Genomic DNA, 18046 nt, shown 5'->3' on the forward strand with positions numbered 1-18046 from the left:
TCTGCACAAATTAAATATAATATATATATATATATATATATATATATATATATATATATATATATATATATATATATATATATATATATATATATATGTAATGGCCACTATTTTTTCCTGAGCAGGTTACAGTGCACTTTATCCATCACAGTTGTGTTAAAATTAGATTTGATGCTTTAATGATGTCCAAACTACTCTGTGTCTGTTTTATTAGTGTACAAATTATTAGTATTATTATTTTTATTCTTATTATTGATGATAGATGATATTCATAGTAGTTTTGGGTAGTTAACTACAAACCAAGCTATGCAAAAGATAAAACTGAATAAAAACAAAACTGTTGGTGAAATTTGTATGCACTCATTTTATGGTCAGATTTGACTGCAAATTCGATGAATAAGGGTCAATGTGTGTGGAAAGGATGGAAACTAGGATTTAGGCCTATGCAGTTTTCATGGACACCATGAAGTGTCTGCTCCCATTTCAAGGGTAAAGAGAAGGAAAAGATATCTGTCCTTTGAAAACCAGGCCAAGGACACAGCCAAAAATGGCCTGATCATCAGACAAGAGGCTCCACACAACCGTGCTAACATGAGGACTGAACAGCATGCTTTTCTTGTTGTGATGGTATGAAGATGAAGCAGCAGCAAAAAGAAAATCACTAAATGTAGAAGCTCTAATAAACAGCTCTGTGTAAATTTAGACCTAAATTGGACCAAAAGATGCCCCCCCCCCAAAAAAAAACAAAACACAACATAATAAACAAACAAACAACCCCCCCAAAAATGATCCTCTAAGCAATTGGGATATTTGTCTCCAACAACTAAAGATAGGACTAAAAATCATAAAAGTTGTTAAAGCGATGACATTTTGTGTACTTACATGTTTGATGAACATATAACAGCAAATAATATATATAAATAGTAAGTCACTTAAAATAATGTATTATTTTATTGAAATACAAATAAATTGCATAATATTTTAGATAATATGTAATTTTAAAAAAATATGTAATTGTTCATGCTTTTATTTACAATCACGTGGATTGTTTACTATTTTGTTATAGAAAAAGTAAAAAAAAAAACACTTTTTAGCCATATAATTTGATCGATTTTAAAAAATAAACTTGTAGAAATGTAGAAAAAAAATAAAATAATGATTTTTAACTATTTTCAGCTAAAAATATTTTAATATGTATTCAGAATTTTTCCACCGGTCCTCGTTGCTGTGGCAACAGCGGGAGCAGCACGTCAGCACACGCTCTCGCTGCAGAACGCTGCCGTGGACGCTCCCTGTTGAACAGGAGGCGGTGGGCGGGGCTTCAGCCGGCGCGGACCAATCAGAGCGACCCACGACCCAGAGACGCTGGAGAGTGAAGAGCAGCGCGCGTGAGGCAGAGCGAGGGTTCCTCCTCGCGGCGGTAACCGTGAACGGCTGAGTTCGGAGCAGCGAAGGAGCTGAAGAGGAAAACTGAAGAAAATAAAAAAAACAGACTGAAATATGGTGACGTTCACTCCGCTGGCGCACAAATTACTGAGCTATGTCCCCTTTGTGCTGGTTCTGCTGGATCTCCGGTACGAAGGTAAGCGAGTCTCGGTGTTTGATCGGAACTGGAGTTTGTCTGTGGCGGTAGAGCAGGACGGGACTCCCTCTGACTGGAGTCACTGGGGTGGTTAGCCTAGCCTAGCCTATCTTAGCTTAAAGTACATAGAAAAAGATGGTTGGTTAGCTTAGCTTAACGTAGCCTTGGCTAACTTCAACAGACGTGTCTGTTCTCCAGCTGTCACTGAGACCAGGCAGAGCACACGAGCTTCTTATACTGAATTTCCACGTTCCACCTTAAATGGTGCAGCAGTTACATTCCGGCGCGTCGGGTGTCATAATAGCTGTAATATTTGCTGCACCATTTAAGGTGGAACGGGAAAATTCGAACAAGAAGCTGGCGAAAAGCGAGCCAACTTTAGCCGTTGAAGTTGGAAAATCAGCTTAAAGTCATATGTGTGCTTTTAAACGACATGCAGGATAATACACAGGTACTTCAGCATATTAGCTATGCTGTTTTTAAGCAGCGTATCTTAGTGGTAATAATATGCTAAATAATGCTAAAGTCAGTGTTTTAAAACGACATTCAGTGTTCTTAGTTTTAATGTCTTCAGCTCAAGACACTGTAGCAGAGTGTTAGTCATACAACTAGTAAAGAAAACGACCTGTCGCAGGCTGAATATCAGTAACAGCTGGAGTTGCCTTGTTTTTTGTTGTTTGGAAAATCTACGGACTTGGCTAGATAACGAGTATGACCACATTCATTGCATTTGACCAGTGTCAGTTTCAGTGTCAGGGCTTGCATGATTTCAGCGTCAGATTAGAGTGGTTCTTCTCTCCAGCATACTCTTCATTCTTCTACGAAAAGGAGATAGCCTATTCGTGTTCTTCACTAGCTGGTGTACAACCTTTCAGTCTGGGCCATCATAGTTTTATTTTTGCCTTTACAGGAGTGATCTGTGGAAAGGACAACAGCATTGAGCAGCATCTGGAGATGGGGAAGAAGCTGCTTGCTGCCGGACAGTTGGCCGATGCTCTGTCTCATTTCCATGCAGCTGTTGGTGAGTTGGTGACGTTTTGCAAAAAGAGACCGGAGCCTGGCTTTTAATCCACTACATAATAATAGTCTGGCCTAAGTTATTCTCATGTATTATGCTATGCAGTGCTAAAATTCAAGATCACATTTTTTTCCCCAAATATATCACAGTATCACAGTGTTTGATGATGTTCAAGTTTGCATTAATACATTTGATGAACCCATGCTTCCTTGAGTGCTGCTATGCCATACAAACCTAACACAGATGGTTTTGTTTTGACTATTTTGTTAACTTTTCTTGTCTTCCGGGAACATTGCTGAAAAAAAACGCACCATGTAGAGTGTTATCTTTTTTTTTCAGTGTTATCATAGATATAATGCTTGCTATCTGTCAGTCCCACTAAAACTATGCCAGTAATCCTATACCAGTAGAGAAAAACATCACCCGAATGAATTGGACGAGACTGTTGTGTAGTTAAGCCTTCTGCCCTCTTTCTTCTGTATACAGATGGAGACCCTAAGAACTACATGGCTTACTACAGGAGAGCCACTGTATACCTGGCCATGGGAAAGTCCAAATCTGCTCTGCCGGACCTCAGCAAAGTCATCGAGCTCAAACCTGATTTCACATCAGTAAGTTTTCTTCCATCCTGAGACTCATGAGTTGAACACATAACGGATGAAAGTTTACTACAACCAGTGCTCTGTCTCTGCTTGAAGGCCAGACTTCAGAGGGGGAACCTGCTACTGAAGCAAGGGAAGCTCGACGAAGCTGAGAGTGATTTCAAGAAAGTGGTGAGTTTATGGAAGATTTTATGTACATATGGAGAAGATATTACATAGCTGGGTGTTCTGTTATAGGCACTCCATATGTTAATGTGTCCTCCTTCTAGTCCCTTCTTAACTTTACCAGCCTATTGTTAGGTATAGTATTTTTAAGTAATTATTAAGAGTATGCAGGACATTTGAAGCCTTGGGCAGTTGTCATATGGTTCAGTGTTGCTTGCTGATGGCCCTTATTTAGACTTATTTACACAGCAAAAATGATGTTGATAATGAAACTAGTTATGCCTGTCTGCAGTTATTGTCCTTGTTGGGAAAATACGAAAATACAGCCTCTACGTGTTTTTTTTCTAGGCCATGAGTTGCCCTGTAAAGTCTATCAAGAAGCAAATAGGCTAGGTGTTGAAGGAATAGCAGAATAATGAATTTATTTGGTGGAGTGCTTATTCTTGCAGTATAAAGGCTTTCTTTACTATGGGAGTCTGTTTGAAAATAAGATGTCTTTGATTATGACGACAGCCAGCCTTAGGGTCTGACTGGCATATTTCCATGTTATTTCACCAATGCTTGGGTGGGTAGGTCTCTGTGTTGCAGAATCAGTTTTAGGCTGTTGTTCAATTATATAACGAAGTAAACAAAACCAAAATCTGAATAAACAGAATATATTAAAACCTGAATTGGTGACCATGTGTTTATTTCCTCCGAAAGGAGAAGTGATGACTTCCTTAAACTGAGAGGCAATGAATGTGATGCTTCCTGACTCTGTAACTACTGTGCTTTTTTAATATGTCTCTTATTTCACTGTGTTCCCCAGCTGAAATCCAGCCCCAGCAGCAGAGAGGAACAGGAAGCCCAAAGCCAGTTGAAGAAATCGGATGAAATCCAACGATTGGTGACCCAGGCACAGAGCGATTTCAGCCGCAAGGATTACAGCTCAGCAGTGACGCACCTGGATAAAATCATCGATGTAAGTTAGTTGCTGCACTGTCTGCTTGCTCTGTTTATGTCTGTAGCTTCTTAAACTCTTTGATTTTAGCATGGAAAGGACTTTCATATAAACATCAGGAATTGGATTTGCAAATACTTGCCTTCTACACGTCCTGACAGAAATTTTTAGAAAAGTTTAACTTCGATTTTAACTGTATGTCAGATAAAAAACAGATACTGGGAACAAAGATGCTGCTATTTCATGGAACAGAATATTATCATAGATATAATATTTATCTCTGAGTATTTTATCGCTGCAAATTGGTGTCACGGTATGTAAATATCTCCGTGTACCGGTAATGACCATATATTGGCCAGCACATATGGAAAAGATTTGGGGTACGACTAATATTGTGTGGACAGCTCTCTCAGCCCCAGATGAAAACTGTTTGTGTTTTATGCTACGATGGTCACATTTCCACCTGTTGGTCTCACATTGGTTATCTGCAGGTTTGTGTGCATTGGCTTATCAGGCCAACCTCTAGCTAGTAATCAGTAAAGTGTGGCCTTCTTTGCATACCAACAACGAGCCTTTCTGAGTTTGTAGATCTTTAAAAAGTCTTATGAACTACATAACTACATAACACTTTTTAAATGAGACTAAATTATTTATCCTAATAACCACCTATGCTATGACCTAAAAACAACAAAAAAAGAGTACACAGTGAAGTATAACGTCAGTATTTCCTACTGTACCTGCAATTCTTTTAGACGTGTCAGTGGGATGTGGACTCCAGGGAAATGCGTGCCGAGTGCTTCATTCAGCTGGGTGAGATGGGCAAAGCCATCAGTGACCTCAAAGCAACCTCCAAGCTGAGGAACGACAACACTCAAGCCTTCTACAAGCTGAGCACCATCTATTATAACCTGGGAGACCATGAGATGTCCCTTAAGTAAGCCTTTGTGGGATTCATAATCATTTGCAGTGGGACCACTTAATGTGCGTTGGGAAAAAAAAGAGTAATTAGTTAATTGTTGTGTGTAGGCATAATGTCCAGTACTGAGAATGAATGAATAAATACACTGTAGTCAAGCTTTTAGGCTGATCATGCTGCAAGCCTAAGTGCTCAGTTCTGTTTTTTTATTTTGTTTGTTTAGTTGTTCACATTATCTCTTTATTGTGGCCTGATCAGTCTGGACAGGTCAAGTGCCTTAAGAAACCCGCATGTGCAAAAGAACAACAATGCTCAACCAAGCAGTGCTCATCCAACAACGCCTTTTATGTCAAAATCAAGCTGCTACTTTAAAAATTTTTAAAGACACCAAAACAACTGCAACATTTAAGGTTTACAGTAAAAAGTGTTAGATTTATTTGTGGAATTTTGGCTCTGCTTGTCATCCAAAATGCACAGGTTATAACCATAGTAACAGGCTTTTTGATGATGTTGCGCTAAGGATTGTATTCCTGCTTGTGTGGACTTATGAGAAATGTTACGTTTGATAGATGTGAAAGTCTGATTTGACTGTTTAGACTGAGGTCACATTGCCACATATCAGATATGTATTGGAATTGAAAATCCAAGGAGCCAAAAGCCTAAGTTTGAACGTCTGAGATCATTGCAGTCATAACTTTTGTACAGCAGTGTGTTTTAGTGAGATATTGTTTTGATGTAATTGTAAGCATACTTTCCAATAAGGATGTGCTGCATGTTACAGCAGTCTCTTATTTGCATCTGTAAAGCACAATTGATCAGACAAGTGATGTAAACTGACAGTGGATGTTTGTTTCCATCTGCAGCGAGGTGCGAGAGTGTCTAAAATTGGACCCCGATCACAAGCAGTGCTTCAGCCACTACAAACAGGTGAAGAAGCTCAACAAACAGATCATGTCAGCTGAGGAACTCATCCAGCAGCAGAGGTGCGTCCTGCCAGCATCACAAACCAGCGACGCTCTAATACAAAAAACAAAGGATGTGCTGTTTAATACAATGAAGAGTGATAACATTGCTTGTTATATACATAAAACGATCTGTATTTATGGACGCAGGGACGTAGGAAGGTATTTAAAGCAGCGCATAGGGGCCATACACCGTAAAGTCATGCTATATATTTTTTCATTTGAATTGTTTGGATAACTTGAAACAGAACGTATCATAACTCAGATGCACATATATGACTGACACAGCATTCACTGGTCCACAGCCTGCTGTCTCTCCTCTCTCTTGCTGGGCAAACTTTATGCAAATGAGCTGAGTGCCCACCAATCAGATTGTTGATGTGGAAACCACTTCATACATGCGCACATCTAGCGGAAGATTATTACAGTGAATAAAATACAAACTCCACCCTACAAAAGCACACAGGTCGTTGCTGCACTAAAACTATTTAAAAGTTCTGCTCTATTTTCTGTTATTGTGGGCGAATTAAAAAAATAATTAAAGTAAGAGGTATAGTGGATAAAGTGCCAGGTGAAGTGATCAGATGCTAAAATTATAAGTTAAAATAATAAGAGCTCAGGTCCATCATTGTTTACCATTGTTCATTTAGTTAAGTTAGACTATCTTAAAGATTTGTGAAATTAAGCTATTGGAAGATAATTTCCAACCACATATATGCCTACACTAGGCTTAGACCTCTGTAATGAAATAATGCTAACATGGTCAGACAGATTGCACAGTTTAAAAGTGAACAAGTCTGTTTCCCAGACAGAGGTTAAGCCTAGTCCTCATCTACATTATAGTCTTAATGGAGAATCTCCATTCAGAATGCTGTGTAATGCACGGCTGCTGCTTTTACTACTTAAACCCCCATAAATAATAAGTGTTTTTGTGTACCAGTGTATAAACACTAAGGGCTGGTTACACAGACCGGGACTAAGCATAGTCCAGGAACAAACAGCATTTACAATGGAGATTTTCTATTGAAAGGAAAAGATGGTCCATGCTTAATCCCTGTCCGGGAAACCAGCTCTAAGTCTATGACCCCAAGTGCTAGAGCTTTTGTTCTCCAGAGCACAGCGGAGTTAGGGTGGTGTAGTTGTTGCAAAAGAAGTTGTTTTGCTGCTTACTTAACCCATCAGAACATAGGGGTGGGGCGTGACCTGTCAGGATGGCTCCGAAGTAGCACTTATGAATTACCAAGCAATAACGTCTCAAGTGTAATCTTATAATAAATTTGTGAAATTGCACTAGCCTCCACTGAGTTCTATTGACCGCGCTCTCTCCAATTCTCAGGTATGGAGATGCAGTGAGTAAATACGAGACAGTTATGAAGACGGAGCCGAATGTGCCTCAGTACACGCTTCATGCCAAAGAGCGTATCTGCCACTGCCTTTCAATGGTAAGCGCAGTTCCTTTGCTGACCACCAGCTGTCTCTGTTTGCCAAAATATCAAAGGTGATGTTCAGTATTGCTTATAGTCATGTCCCTTATCGCACGACGCTACTAATAATGTTCTTTGCAGCAGTAGAGTGAGTCTGCATTATGAAAATGTTATTTTGCTTACAGGATCAGCAGGGTGCTAAAGCCATCCCAGTGTGCAGCGAGGTTCTCAACTCAGACCCACAGAATGTAAACGCTCTAAAAGACAGGGCAGAAGCCTACCTCCAAGACGAGCAATATGAAGAAGGTAACTTTGAATTCCTCACTGACAGTGGCATTTATAAACTCATTTACACCCTTACTGGAAAGCAATTAAACATACTTCATCTACTTTGCTCCAACTCAAGTGAGAATATTGTAGTACTGTTTTCATACCAGTATATTGTCTCTAAAATGACTGTGATTATTGCGTGTAGGTTTTTTGATATTCTTTCTAACAATGGATTAAGGGTGTAGCCTCATCCTGCCATCCTGAGGTCCTCTTTGATGGCTCTTGTCTAGCAGCGAATGCCAGAGCAGTCACATATGAGAGAGCCTCCTGTAGACATCTCTATGGCAACCATGGTTTTCGCAGCGGAAAAAAAAAAAAGAGAAGCGATTGGTCATTAAAGCTCTTCATGAGCGAAAGCCGAAGTTATTGGTAGCAGCGGGCAAAAAAAAGTGCCTGGAAGCGTTTATATACGAAAAAAAACAGCCTTTTTTTGCAGGAGGGAAACTTCACTTGCAGCTGTAGTTGTAATGCAGTGCTGAGCTTGTAATATGCTGCACTTTGTCGACATACAGTCCACAAGCTGTTGTTATACTACAGTTTGGCGTTTGTTTATAGAGATAATCTGTCTGGATCTGTGGCCTTCATCTTTATAGCTTGTTCCTGAAGACATATCCTCTTAAAGAATAGTTCCAGAATTAGTTCCAGCTCTAATTGTGTGATATTCAACATTTCCCCACTGTTGTTATGCGAGCTGCAACACAGGTTGAGTTCCTGTGTTTATGGTAGTTGTAATCCATCAGGTAATACAAACAGTACACAACAAACCTCCACGTTTATATAAATAAAGGGCCTCACGATGTACAAAATGCCTAGAAGCTGTTTAGATTGTGGCTGTAATGTAATACGTAGAGCCAGCAGTGACTTAAGTCCTGCCTAGACTTGTCTCTGGATTTGAAAGCTGAGGCTCCACCTGCTGCCTTTGCAATCTTTAGTCTATATACTATCTATGCTGTTTTTAGAATAAGCTGATTAAATAATTATAATTAACCACAGGAGTGAGTTTTGGGCTGTAATTTTTGCAAAGCTGGATGTTTGTGTCACATGTGGTCATATGATCATGCTGTGTTCGCATGAATGTTTGATACTGTGCATAGAAAGCAATGCTGTGATATTGTGTAGCTGTATGAGAATATGAAGAGGTTCTTGTATACATGCAGCTGCCATTATAATCGCCATTATAATAAACTACATGTTTCTAAGAGTCAGAATATGTTTGATGTGGATACTAGTGCTACAGGGCTAAATACACCAAGTAGCAGCAGTTAAAAACATTTTTTTTCCAACTCAGCGCAACATCTGCTTGGAAAATGCACCAAATCACAGAGATTTGGATCCAGTTGAGACTAAATGTGATGACCGCTGAGTCTAGTGAAAAACAGTTCAGCCTGTAACTGTCTCAGGGCAAGAGGGAGAACAACAATGACGTAGCCAGTGGAAATAAAATCACGGATCCCATGTAAATATAATCCTGTCTGAATAGGCTATAGCCTTTGCAAAATATGGCACTACTGTTTTGATGTGTTTTTTCTGATTCAATTCACACAAACCTCAGAAAAATAATGTAATTCATATTTAGTACACTGAAACTGTCTTCAAGTATTATTAGGGGTGAGCAATATGATGACATTTTATCGATATTGTGATAAATTATGTCATTATATGCTTTTCAGAGCCAATCATGGATATCGTCAGTGCTTCAAGAACACTAACTAAATGTTTCGTTACAAAGTGAGCATAATTAGGCCTGTTTAACGAGATTTAGTGCAGTGCAGTTTGTAAAACAAAGTCAAAAAATCATTGACTTTGTAGGTTTGTAACAATTCTGATAGTATTTTTACATCTGGCACTCCAGGTCAGATTTTTACATATTAGAAAAACAAAAATATATGCCATATATCGTGAAAATGTTGTTGATATATTTTGTGATATATTTTTGGCATGTTGCCCACCCTCATCTAAAAAGTGCCTCCTCTCTGCAGCAATTAAGGACTTTGAGAGTGCGAAGGAGCACAGCGATGACCGTCAGATAAAGGAGGGGCTGGAGAGAGCACAGCGGCTCCTCAAACAGTCGCAGAAGAGAGACTACTACAAGATCCTGGGGGTGAAGAGGTGAAGTACCTTATCAGCTAACCATTGACTTGTTTCACAGCTGATGTTACAGTCTGTAATGATTAACACTTGCAATAAATGGACTGCGTAGGACGGCTCAGAAGAAGGAGATCTTGAAAGCCTACAGGAAGCTGGCACAACAGTGGCACCCAGACAATTTCCACGATCCTGAAGACAAGAAAAAGGCTGAGAAGAAGTTCATAGACATTGCACAGGCCAAGGAAGTGCTCACTGATCCAGGTAAACACTCGAATGATTCGGTCTGTTTGTGGAAATTATTACGTTTTACTGGGAATTTAGTCAATTTAGTTTAAGGGCTTTATCTGCTAGCTTTGCAAGCTCAAGTAGTTTTATACACTGGCTCAAACAATTGCATATTCTTTATCTCACTTTAGCTATAATTGGGTCCTTCTTTTAATCCTGGATAGATTAAGCCAATTTTGCTTTAATCTGACATTTGTTGGGTTTGAGATAAATCGTATTGGAGTCTCTTTCCTGAAAACATGTACAAAGACGGACGGCCTCATGCGGAATACAATATGAGTCAGAAAGGATTTAAAGGGCTCATATAGTGGAAAACTGATTTGAATAAAAGAGTTTTCAAACATGCCATTCACTCTGTGGTCCACGTGGTCCATGTGTGAAGGCTAAGCTGCAAAACCAGCCTGTTTTAAATTCACTCTTCCTGTGATGTCACCAAAAAAAACATTTACATATTCACCTTTTCAGTTTACAGGATTTTAGTCCTGCCCACTCAGACTGTTATAAGGAGTGTTTCAGCCCAGACTGCTTTTTGAATGAGGTACAATATAGTGGGGCAAGTCAGAACAGATCATTTACATATATCAGTCTTAAAGGCACAGTAACAAAAACAGCCTATTTAATTCTAAAGAAAGGTTGAAAAATGGTCATGTAAAAATGAATTATGTTCTAATTGAATTCTGAATTATGTAAAAATGAATTATTGATACATAAAACCAGACAAATAAATAAAAATGAAATGCAAGGAAAAAGTTGCATATGGGTCCATTTAATAAAATAGATTGACAATATTACATTTCTTTTTCCATCTGCACAAGAACACGTGGATTATCTGTTACTGCGCCTTTAAGACTGGTGTATTTAAATGAGCTCTGTTCTGATTGGCTGCCCTTTATTGTGCCTCATTCAAAAAGCCCTCCAGGCTGAAACACTCCTTATAACGTGAATGGGTGGGGCTAAACTGCTATAAACTGCTGGGTGGATAGAGTTGTATGGAGAAGTTAGGGCACCCCTGGACAAATCTGATATTTTGCTGATTTTGAAGTGAAATGGAGTCCCTAAATGTAAAAGAAGCTGCATTTTTCTTGTATTTTATTCCTCCTTTCAGTTCCCTTTAGAACATTTGTGCAGTTTTATGTTCTGGTATAAGATAAATGAGCTCTATTCTGACTGGCTGCCTGTATTGTCACATTCAAAAAGCAGAAACACTCCTTAGAACCTTAGTGTGAATGGGCGGGGCTAAACTGCTGTAGGCTGGATAGGTGGGCAAATGTAAATGAGGTGGTTCTTGTGACATCACAGAAACATTGAACTCAAAATGACTAGTTTCCAGAAATGGACTGTATGGACTGGGTAGTAAGTGTTTCGGTTTCCCATGATCGGGGCCCTTTAATGCACAATTACTTCATATTAGATTGACTTAAAAATAATAATAAACATCACAAAACACTTTAAAAACAGGCTGTTTTTGCAGTTTAGAGACTATCAGAGTTTTTCTGTTCTGTTGCCCCATAAAACAATTTTTTGAAGCCATACTGCCCACCCCTTCAAAAACGGCTGTACTTTTTAAGCATCTAATGGGCCTCTAACTTCTGTTCTTATGCAGAAATGAGGAGTAAGTTTGACCAAGGTGAGGACCCCCTGGACCCTGAGAGCCAGCAAGGAGGAGGCCACCACCATCCCTTCCATGGCGGCTGGGAGAGTTTCCAAGGCTTTAACCCTTTCGGCTCTGGACCCTTTAACTTCAAATTCAGCTTTAACTGAGGTGACCCAGGAGGACATGAGTTCAGATTGACCCGGTCTGGACGTGTGCTCGGCTGTTCCGAGAGAACTGGGACGTGCTGACACTAATTGACACTAACTAGCCACAGAATGCCGATGTGGTATTAAGACTCGTCCCATTCTGTTTAAAAGGTCTACTTTGGCAGGGGGGGTGGAAGCCCCCTAACTTTTCTAAAGTGGCCCCAAGCCGTATTATTTGAAGCAACTCCTTCTTCAGGGATCTTATGATTGAGAGTGTGTGGTTCATTCCAAAGCAAGCACTGTGCACACATGGTGACCTTTTCATCCATTCCTATAAGACTATTGTGTACATAGGAAACGGCACTATTTTTCTATAAATTAAATAAGGCTGCATTGTAAATACTGAAATAAAGAAATCATGGCTTATTTAACTAACAAGAAAGCCTGGCAGCGTTTTTACAGCACTCAGCTGTTTAATTTAGCCATTAATGAAAACACCATCAGCTAAACGGCTGTCATGGCTCTGGCAGCTGCATTTGAAGTCTAGTGGCGTTTTAAAGGCCTTGTTTTGTGAAGCATAATGATGCAGTCAACAGTTTCACAAGGGTGAAAGAATGAAAATGAAGATCAGCTCTTATCGAACATGGAAGATTTAATCACTAGGGATGCACTGATATGGAAACTGTGCCAGTGTTAAAAGCCGATATTTTTCATGCACATATCTGCCGATACATAAACATTTATCAATTTGGGATTAGATCTACTTGGATTAGCATTCTGGAACAATGTAGCATTTATTTGTAGAGGGTTATTAATGCAGCAAAATGAGTAAAATACAAACATTTTAGCATAGTAGCTCAGCATCACCAAAACATTCTGCTTATCTGGGGAACAATAAATCCATAATCAAATATCATCTTAAAATATCGGTCGTATCTAAAAACATTTGTCTGTTTTTAAGCAATTACCTGCTGATACGATATGATTCCAGTTTCATTGTAAATCCCTAGTTGTCAGAGCAGTTAAGTTTAGACAGTGTGGCCACTCTTACAGCACAAAACCCAAATATCCATAAAAAAGCTCAATTAATTAATACACTTAATTTCATTACAGTTGGAATTGTTATATTATTAATTATTCTCCAGGGTATATTTTGGATTGTCCATCTGAATTTACATGACCAAATCGTAAGGCAAATTATTCAGTAACTGCGTGAAATAAATGTACATTTTTATTTTATTTATTTTTTTGTAAAAGCTCCCCTCAAATTAACAGAACTTGTTTTATGATCATACACATATTGATATATGCTTACAATTCACTGCTGAAAGCCAAAAATCTTAGACGCTTTTTGTATTATTTTATAAAAATCATTTTTACAGAGCAGATCACTGAAGAGACGCCATCTGTTTAGTTTATAGCACAGATTTGTGGAAAAAAGGGTCGACTTTAAGCTGAACTCACACTTTAAATTGTGAGTTCAGCTTCTTTTATTATAAGAGTTAAAATTACATTACCCATCTATTTGACTGGATAGAAGACAGTTACGGCTCACATATGACACCCAGCTTTTGAATGTAGCTTATGAAATATGAAAGTTGTGTTTTGGAACCACCGGTGGTCTCAAGGAGTTGAAGAGGTTAATTTTAAAGCTGCACTTAAAAAAAGTAGCATTACTGAGTCAGGAGAGGGAAAAAAGCCAGAATATGGTGTTGGTGTGCTACTCTGAGTTGCCCTAAAATAACAATTTACATTAAAAAACGTTCTTCTGCATGTTGCATGCAATTACACCTTTCCACCAGAGAGGTCTCCAAATCCTCAAAATTTACATAGTGTAGCTTTTAATTAAAAATGATAATAGTAATCATGATAAACTTTATTTATATTGTATGTTTCATGTGTTTAAAATGAAGCACAACATGCTTTAGTGTTAATAATAATAACTTTAATAATTTACAATAATATCATGAAGACTTAAATCTTAGACACCAAAAGGTATGAGATGTTTTGTTTCATATTTGTTTGTTTTGAGTTATTATTTACTGTAGAATACATGCTGTAATTGTCTTTTTTTTTATTTTTATCTACTTTTTAAAATATGATGCATTCTGGATGTTAGACTTCAGAACTTCATTCTCAACTTAAAAAAAAGATATTAAATATTGAACAGATCATTTCATATTTTGGTGTCTAGTGTATAAGAATTAAATCTATGTGATACTATTTTAAAGTTATAACATTATAAAGCACTTTGAGCTTCATTTTTAATGGATGAATTTTTTGCTATATACAGTCAATTATTAATATTATCTACCTCAAGATTTGATCACACTTTTTGAATATGAGGCATTCTGCGTGTTAAATTATGACTTCATTCTTCATGTTCTGCAGCGTTCTCAGTCTCCGTTCATCATTTTGGACACATCTAACATTTTTATTAACAGTCTCATTTCTTTCTATTCATTATTTAAAATCTCTGAAATTGTACTGGACTAAATACTGACTTTACTTAATACATTTATCTAAAACCAGATCAGCTTTGCATTACTAAAAGAAACACTGGGCCTCATTCACCAACCGTTCTTAAAGGGGAATTCCACCGATTTTTCAAAAATTTTCCATAATTCAGTCCTGGAGATGTGAACAAATCAGAGTGCTTTGATGTGAAATGGTTCATTTGTAGAAACTCAGATTTCTGTACAGTGGTGGTGATAGGAACCAGGAGTCACAATGTCTACAACACAAATATAGCCACACGTTTTAGTCATAACACAATATCAGACATCAAGCTGAGTATTCAAAACTATTTCTTGTAATAACCTAATTTTGACTCTAAGTTTTTCTAGAATGAATCATTTCACACCAAACCACTCTGAATGACTGTTTACATCTGAACCATTTAATTATGCAAAATCTTTGAAAAATTGGTGGAGTTCCCCATTAAGAAGAAATTTCTTCTCAAAACCCACTTACGCAGTTTTCACAACAATTCCGATATCCACCAGTGTTTTATCTGGGATTTGTTCTTAGGTAAGAACAGAATCTACACACTCAAGAGCATAAAGGTGAGAAGAGTTCTGCAGTTGAAGAACACGTCATGAATCTGACTTATTTCAGATCTTCTCGAGAGCAAAATTAAGAAAACTTAGGAAGATATGGATTAATGAGGCCCGTTGATTCCAAACTTGAACAGTAGGAAGAGATGGAACCAGCACTCCAGAGAAATGATATTACACTTTATTCCTGAGAAAAATCCACATCCTCCAGCATCAAGACTTAGTAACAAAGGCCCACATGCTCGTACACTGTATGTCCAAAAGTTTGTGGACACCTTGTTAGTGAATTCAGCTGCATTAAGGTCACCCACTGCGGACACAGGGGTTCAAATACACACACAGCTTGTATAAACTAGAAAAGCACTGACCAATAGAATGAGACACTCCGGAGAGTCTAAAGTCATCATGCCTAATGCCAAGTGTGGGCTAGAAGGGTATAAAGCCCCCCAGCATTGGGCGGTGGAGTAGTGGAGTTCTCTGGAGTGACGAAGCTCCATCCAATACCTTTGGGATGAGTTAAGGTGACGTTTGTCTAACTAATCATCCAACATCAGTACGTGACCTCACTAATGCTTCTGTGGCTGAATGCAATCAAATCCTCACAGCAATGTTCTGACATCGTGTAAAGCCTTTCCAGAAGAGTAGAGGCTGTTACTGCAGCAAAGGAAGAAAATACACCTTTTTAATACTCTTGATTTTGAAAAACACATTGGATGAGCAGGTGTCCACAAACTTTTGGCCACGGTGTATTTCCTTACCATCAGACAGCACAGCGAACAGCAAAACTGCATTTTCACTGGAAACAGCTTGAGAGCACACTGGCTTACAGCAATGGAGACTCCTCAGTAGGGCTGAAAGATTTGTTTTCACAGCGAAATAGTGACATAAAAGAGTGACATTTTTGTTATAGAATACATTATCAACGTTATCAATGAGTGCGTTTACATGCATTTAATGATCCGATAACTGCAGAAAATCAGATTTCGCCAGTAACGTTTCTACATGCACTGGAGTAATCAGATAATAGGAAACTCTGGGTTTACATGAGTCAGGCAGTAATCAGATTTCTGCTTTGCAACCAGCCAATAAACTCACAGAAGACATGACGTAAACATAATGTAAAACTCAAACTTCTTTTTTTAAACATAGTGACACTGTACTTGAAAATATGAACATACATCATCTAGAAGATGAAGAATGTGTACATCCTTCATTTCGTCAAGCATGTAGTCAGTTTCAGCGTCGCTCCGAAAGTGTTTTGCTGCCACCTCAAGGTAACACTGCTGGCTTATTTCCAGTACCGCTGTCTGTTTTCGCACATGTGCAGACTGAGAAATCTGAAAGAAATCAGAGTAAGAGTCCGCATGCACTGAGAAATCTGATTACTGAGCTAAAATCCAGCCATTTCTTAATCAGATTTCTAGAACTTATTCTGATCTGTCATGACCATTTAAATAGTCAGATAACTGCAGAAATCTGACTATGATTGGATTAATAAGTGCATGTAAACGCACTGAGTGTCGTCAAGTTTTATATGAGGAAATTTAACCTAATAAAATAGAGCTTGTAAACTGGCTGTGGACCAATCAGAAGCACCAAAACACCCATGTTCTGTATATGTGACATCACAACTAGTCTGGTAGTCTGATGCACTCAGCGTTCAGAGTTCATGCCTGAAAAAGTGGATGTTTTGGTCTTCTTAACCAAAAACAGGCCTGGAATATCGGTCAGAAAGATCGTGATTGAATATTTCCCCCAAATCGTTCAGCCCTACTCCTTACTCAGCAGAGGGGATTCTATGGGAACTGATGTGATTTGTTCACGCAGTAAGAAACACTAATGATCTGTACCCTGTTCTGAAGGGTCTTGAGTGGGACGGAGTATTGAAATTCCTCTGCTGACTAACGGAGCTCCAGCGTCAGCCCACGGATTTCATTTTCCTTCCTTTATATTGGTGTTTTACCAGCAGAAACAACTCCTACTACCATGATTAGGTTTCCTCTCTATAGATCAACACAGAGCTGGCGATTTCAAACCAGTGTGACAGAGCCAAAGTAACAGATGTGGAGAGATGTGGAGAGTTTCCTTCTTGTGTAAACATTATCCAACAGAAAAGCTTATCGGGAGCTTGGAATGATTGAGGAATGTGGAGGAAAAGCATGTTTTTCGTCCCTGTGTAACCAGTGCGATTCATCTTAGACCACAAGTATAACAAGACAACTGACATGGTTCTCCACCCTTTCTGTCCTGTCCACACTGGTACAGCAGAGCAGACATCTAAAAGAAAGAAAGGGTTAAAGGTACAGTAACGTTTCACTGCAGGTCATATGGCATGGTACGCAGTCGGAATCATCCAACCACTGAATAAAAAGCAAGTCTTCTTTGCCTTTGTGTCTTGTATCGTTCCATAGGTGCTAATGCTCTGTAACACTTCCTCTTGTCATACGTTAATGGAAAATTCTATCTATTGTACCTTTAAAATAAGGGCTCCATTCACCACCATCCGTAAATAATAATAATAAAAAAAAAGATACAATTTTCTTTTTTATTTAAAAAAAAAATCAGGAGTCTTAGTGTTCCCGTCTCCTCCCAGTCTGCATAAAGCTGAGGTCCGGTCTAATACTTTCAGGTACAGTTTAATGGGAAACGCTCTTCTCTGTGTAGTTGCTGAGCTCAAGCTGCGCAGGAGGACGAGGTGCAAATGTCTCCATTTCCTCTTGGACAGGTGTTAAAGTTCATCACGCTGTTGAGTGCCTGTAAACAAAAGAAGAGTACACTTCAGAAAATGCAGTTTTAGCATCCTTACTAGCCTAAAGACCTCACCATTGGAGCTGGAGCAGTTTCTATACTGTCATTTGTAATGGACTTGGACTTCAGAACGAAGCCTGGATTCATGCTGAAATTTTTGTCAGACCTCTTAAAATATCCAGAATTTTTA

At 38.6% G+C, this 18046-nt stretch overlaps 2 protein-coding genes across 4 annotated transcripts in view; one reads left to right on the forward strand and one right to left on the reverse strand.

Moving 5' to 3' along the window:
• The first annotated feature begins 1377 nt into the window (after nt 1-1377).
• dnajc3a (DnaJ (Hsp40) homolog, subfamily C, member 3a) lies at nt 1378-12487 on the forward strand. Its single transcript, XM_036571525.1, has 12 exons — nt 1378-1582; nt 2493-2603; nt 3087-3211; nt 3299-3373; nt 4176-4328; nt 5060-5241; nt 6087-6206; nt 7522-7627; nt 7795-7915; nt 9919-10048; nt 10140-10288; nt 11916-12487. Exons 1-12 carry the CDS (start codon nt 1501-1503, stop codon nt 12071-12073), a joined length of 1512 nt encoding a protein of 503 aa, XP_036427418.1. The 5' UTR covers nt 1378-1500; the 3' UTR covers nt 12074-12487.
• Nucleotides 12488-16546: 4059 nt separating this feature from the next.
• The window catches only part of uggt2 (UDP-glucose glycoprotein glucosyltransferase 2), an 81593-nt gene continuing 80093 nt past the window's right edge, over nt 16547-18046 (reverse strand). For all 3 annotated transcript variants that reach the window (XM_036571548.1, XM_036571540.1, XM_036571558.1), the window contains one exon: nt 16547-17862. In XM_036571548.1, coding sequence (XP_036427441.1) covers nt 17837-17862 — 26 coding nt within the window. In that variant the 3' untranslated portion in view covers nt 16547-17836. The remainder of the gene's footprint in view (nt 17863-18046) is intronic.

The sequence above is a fragment of the Colossoma macropomum genome, unplaced genomic scaffold (genome assembly GCF_904425465.1).
Source record: "Colossoma macropomum unplaced genomic scaffold, Colossoma_macropomum, whole genome shotgun sequence".
NCBI lineage: Eukaryota > Metazoa > Chordata > Actinopteri > Characiformes > Serrasalmidae > Colossoma > Colossoma macropomum.

What these genes read in the sequence shown, in the direction of transcription:
- dnajc3a (XM_036571525.1), top strand. Translation starts at nt 1,501, where the DNA reads ATGGTGACGTTCACTCCGCTGGCGCACAAATTACTGAGCTATGTCCCC. An exon ending in AGAGTGATTTCAAGAAAGTG is followed by an intron (nt 3,374 to 4,175) that starts GTGAGTTTATGG and finishes TGTGTTCCCCAG; the next exon opens with CTGAAATCCAGCCCCAGCAG. An exon ending in TCTGCCACTGCCTTTCAATG is followed by an intron (nt 7,628 to 7,794) that starts GTAAGCGCAGTT and finishes TTTTGCTTACAG; the next exon opens with GATCAGCAGGGTGCTAAAGC.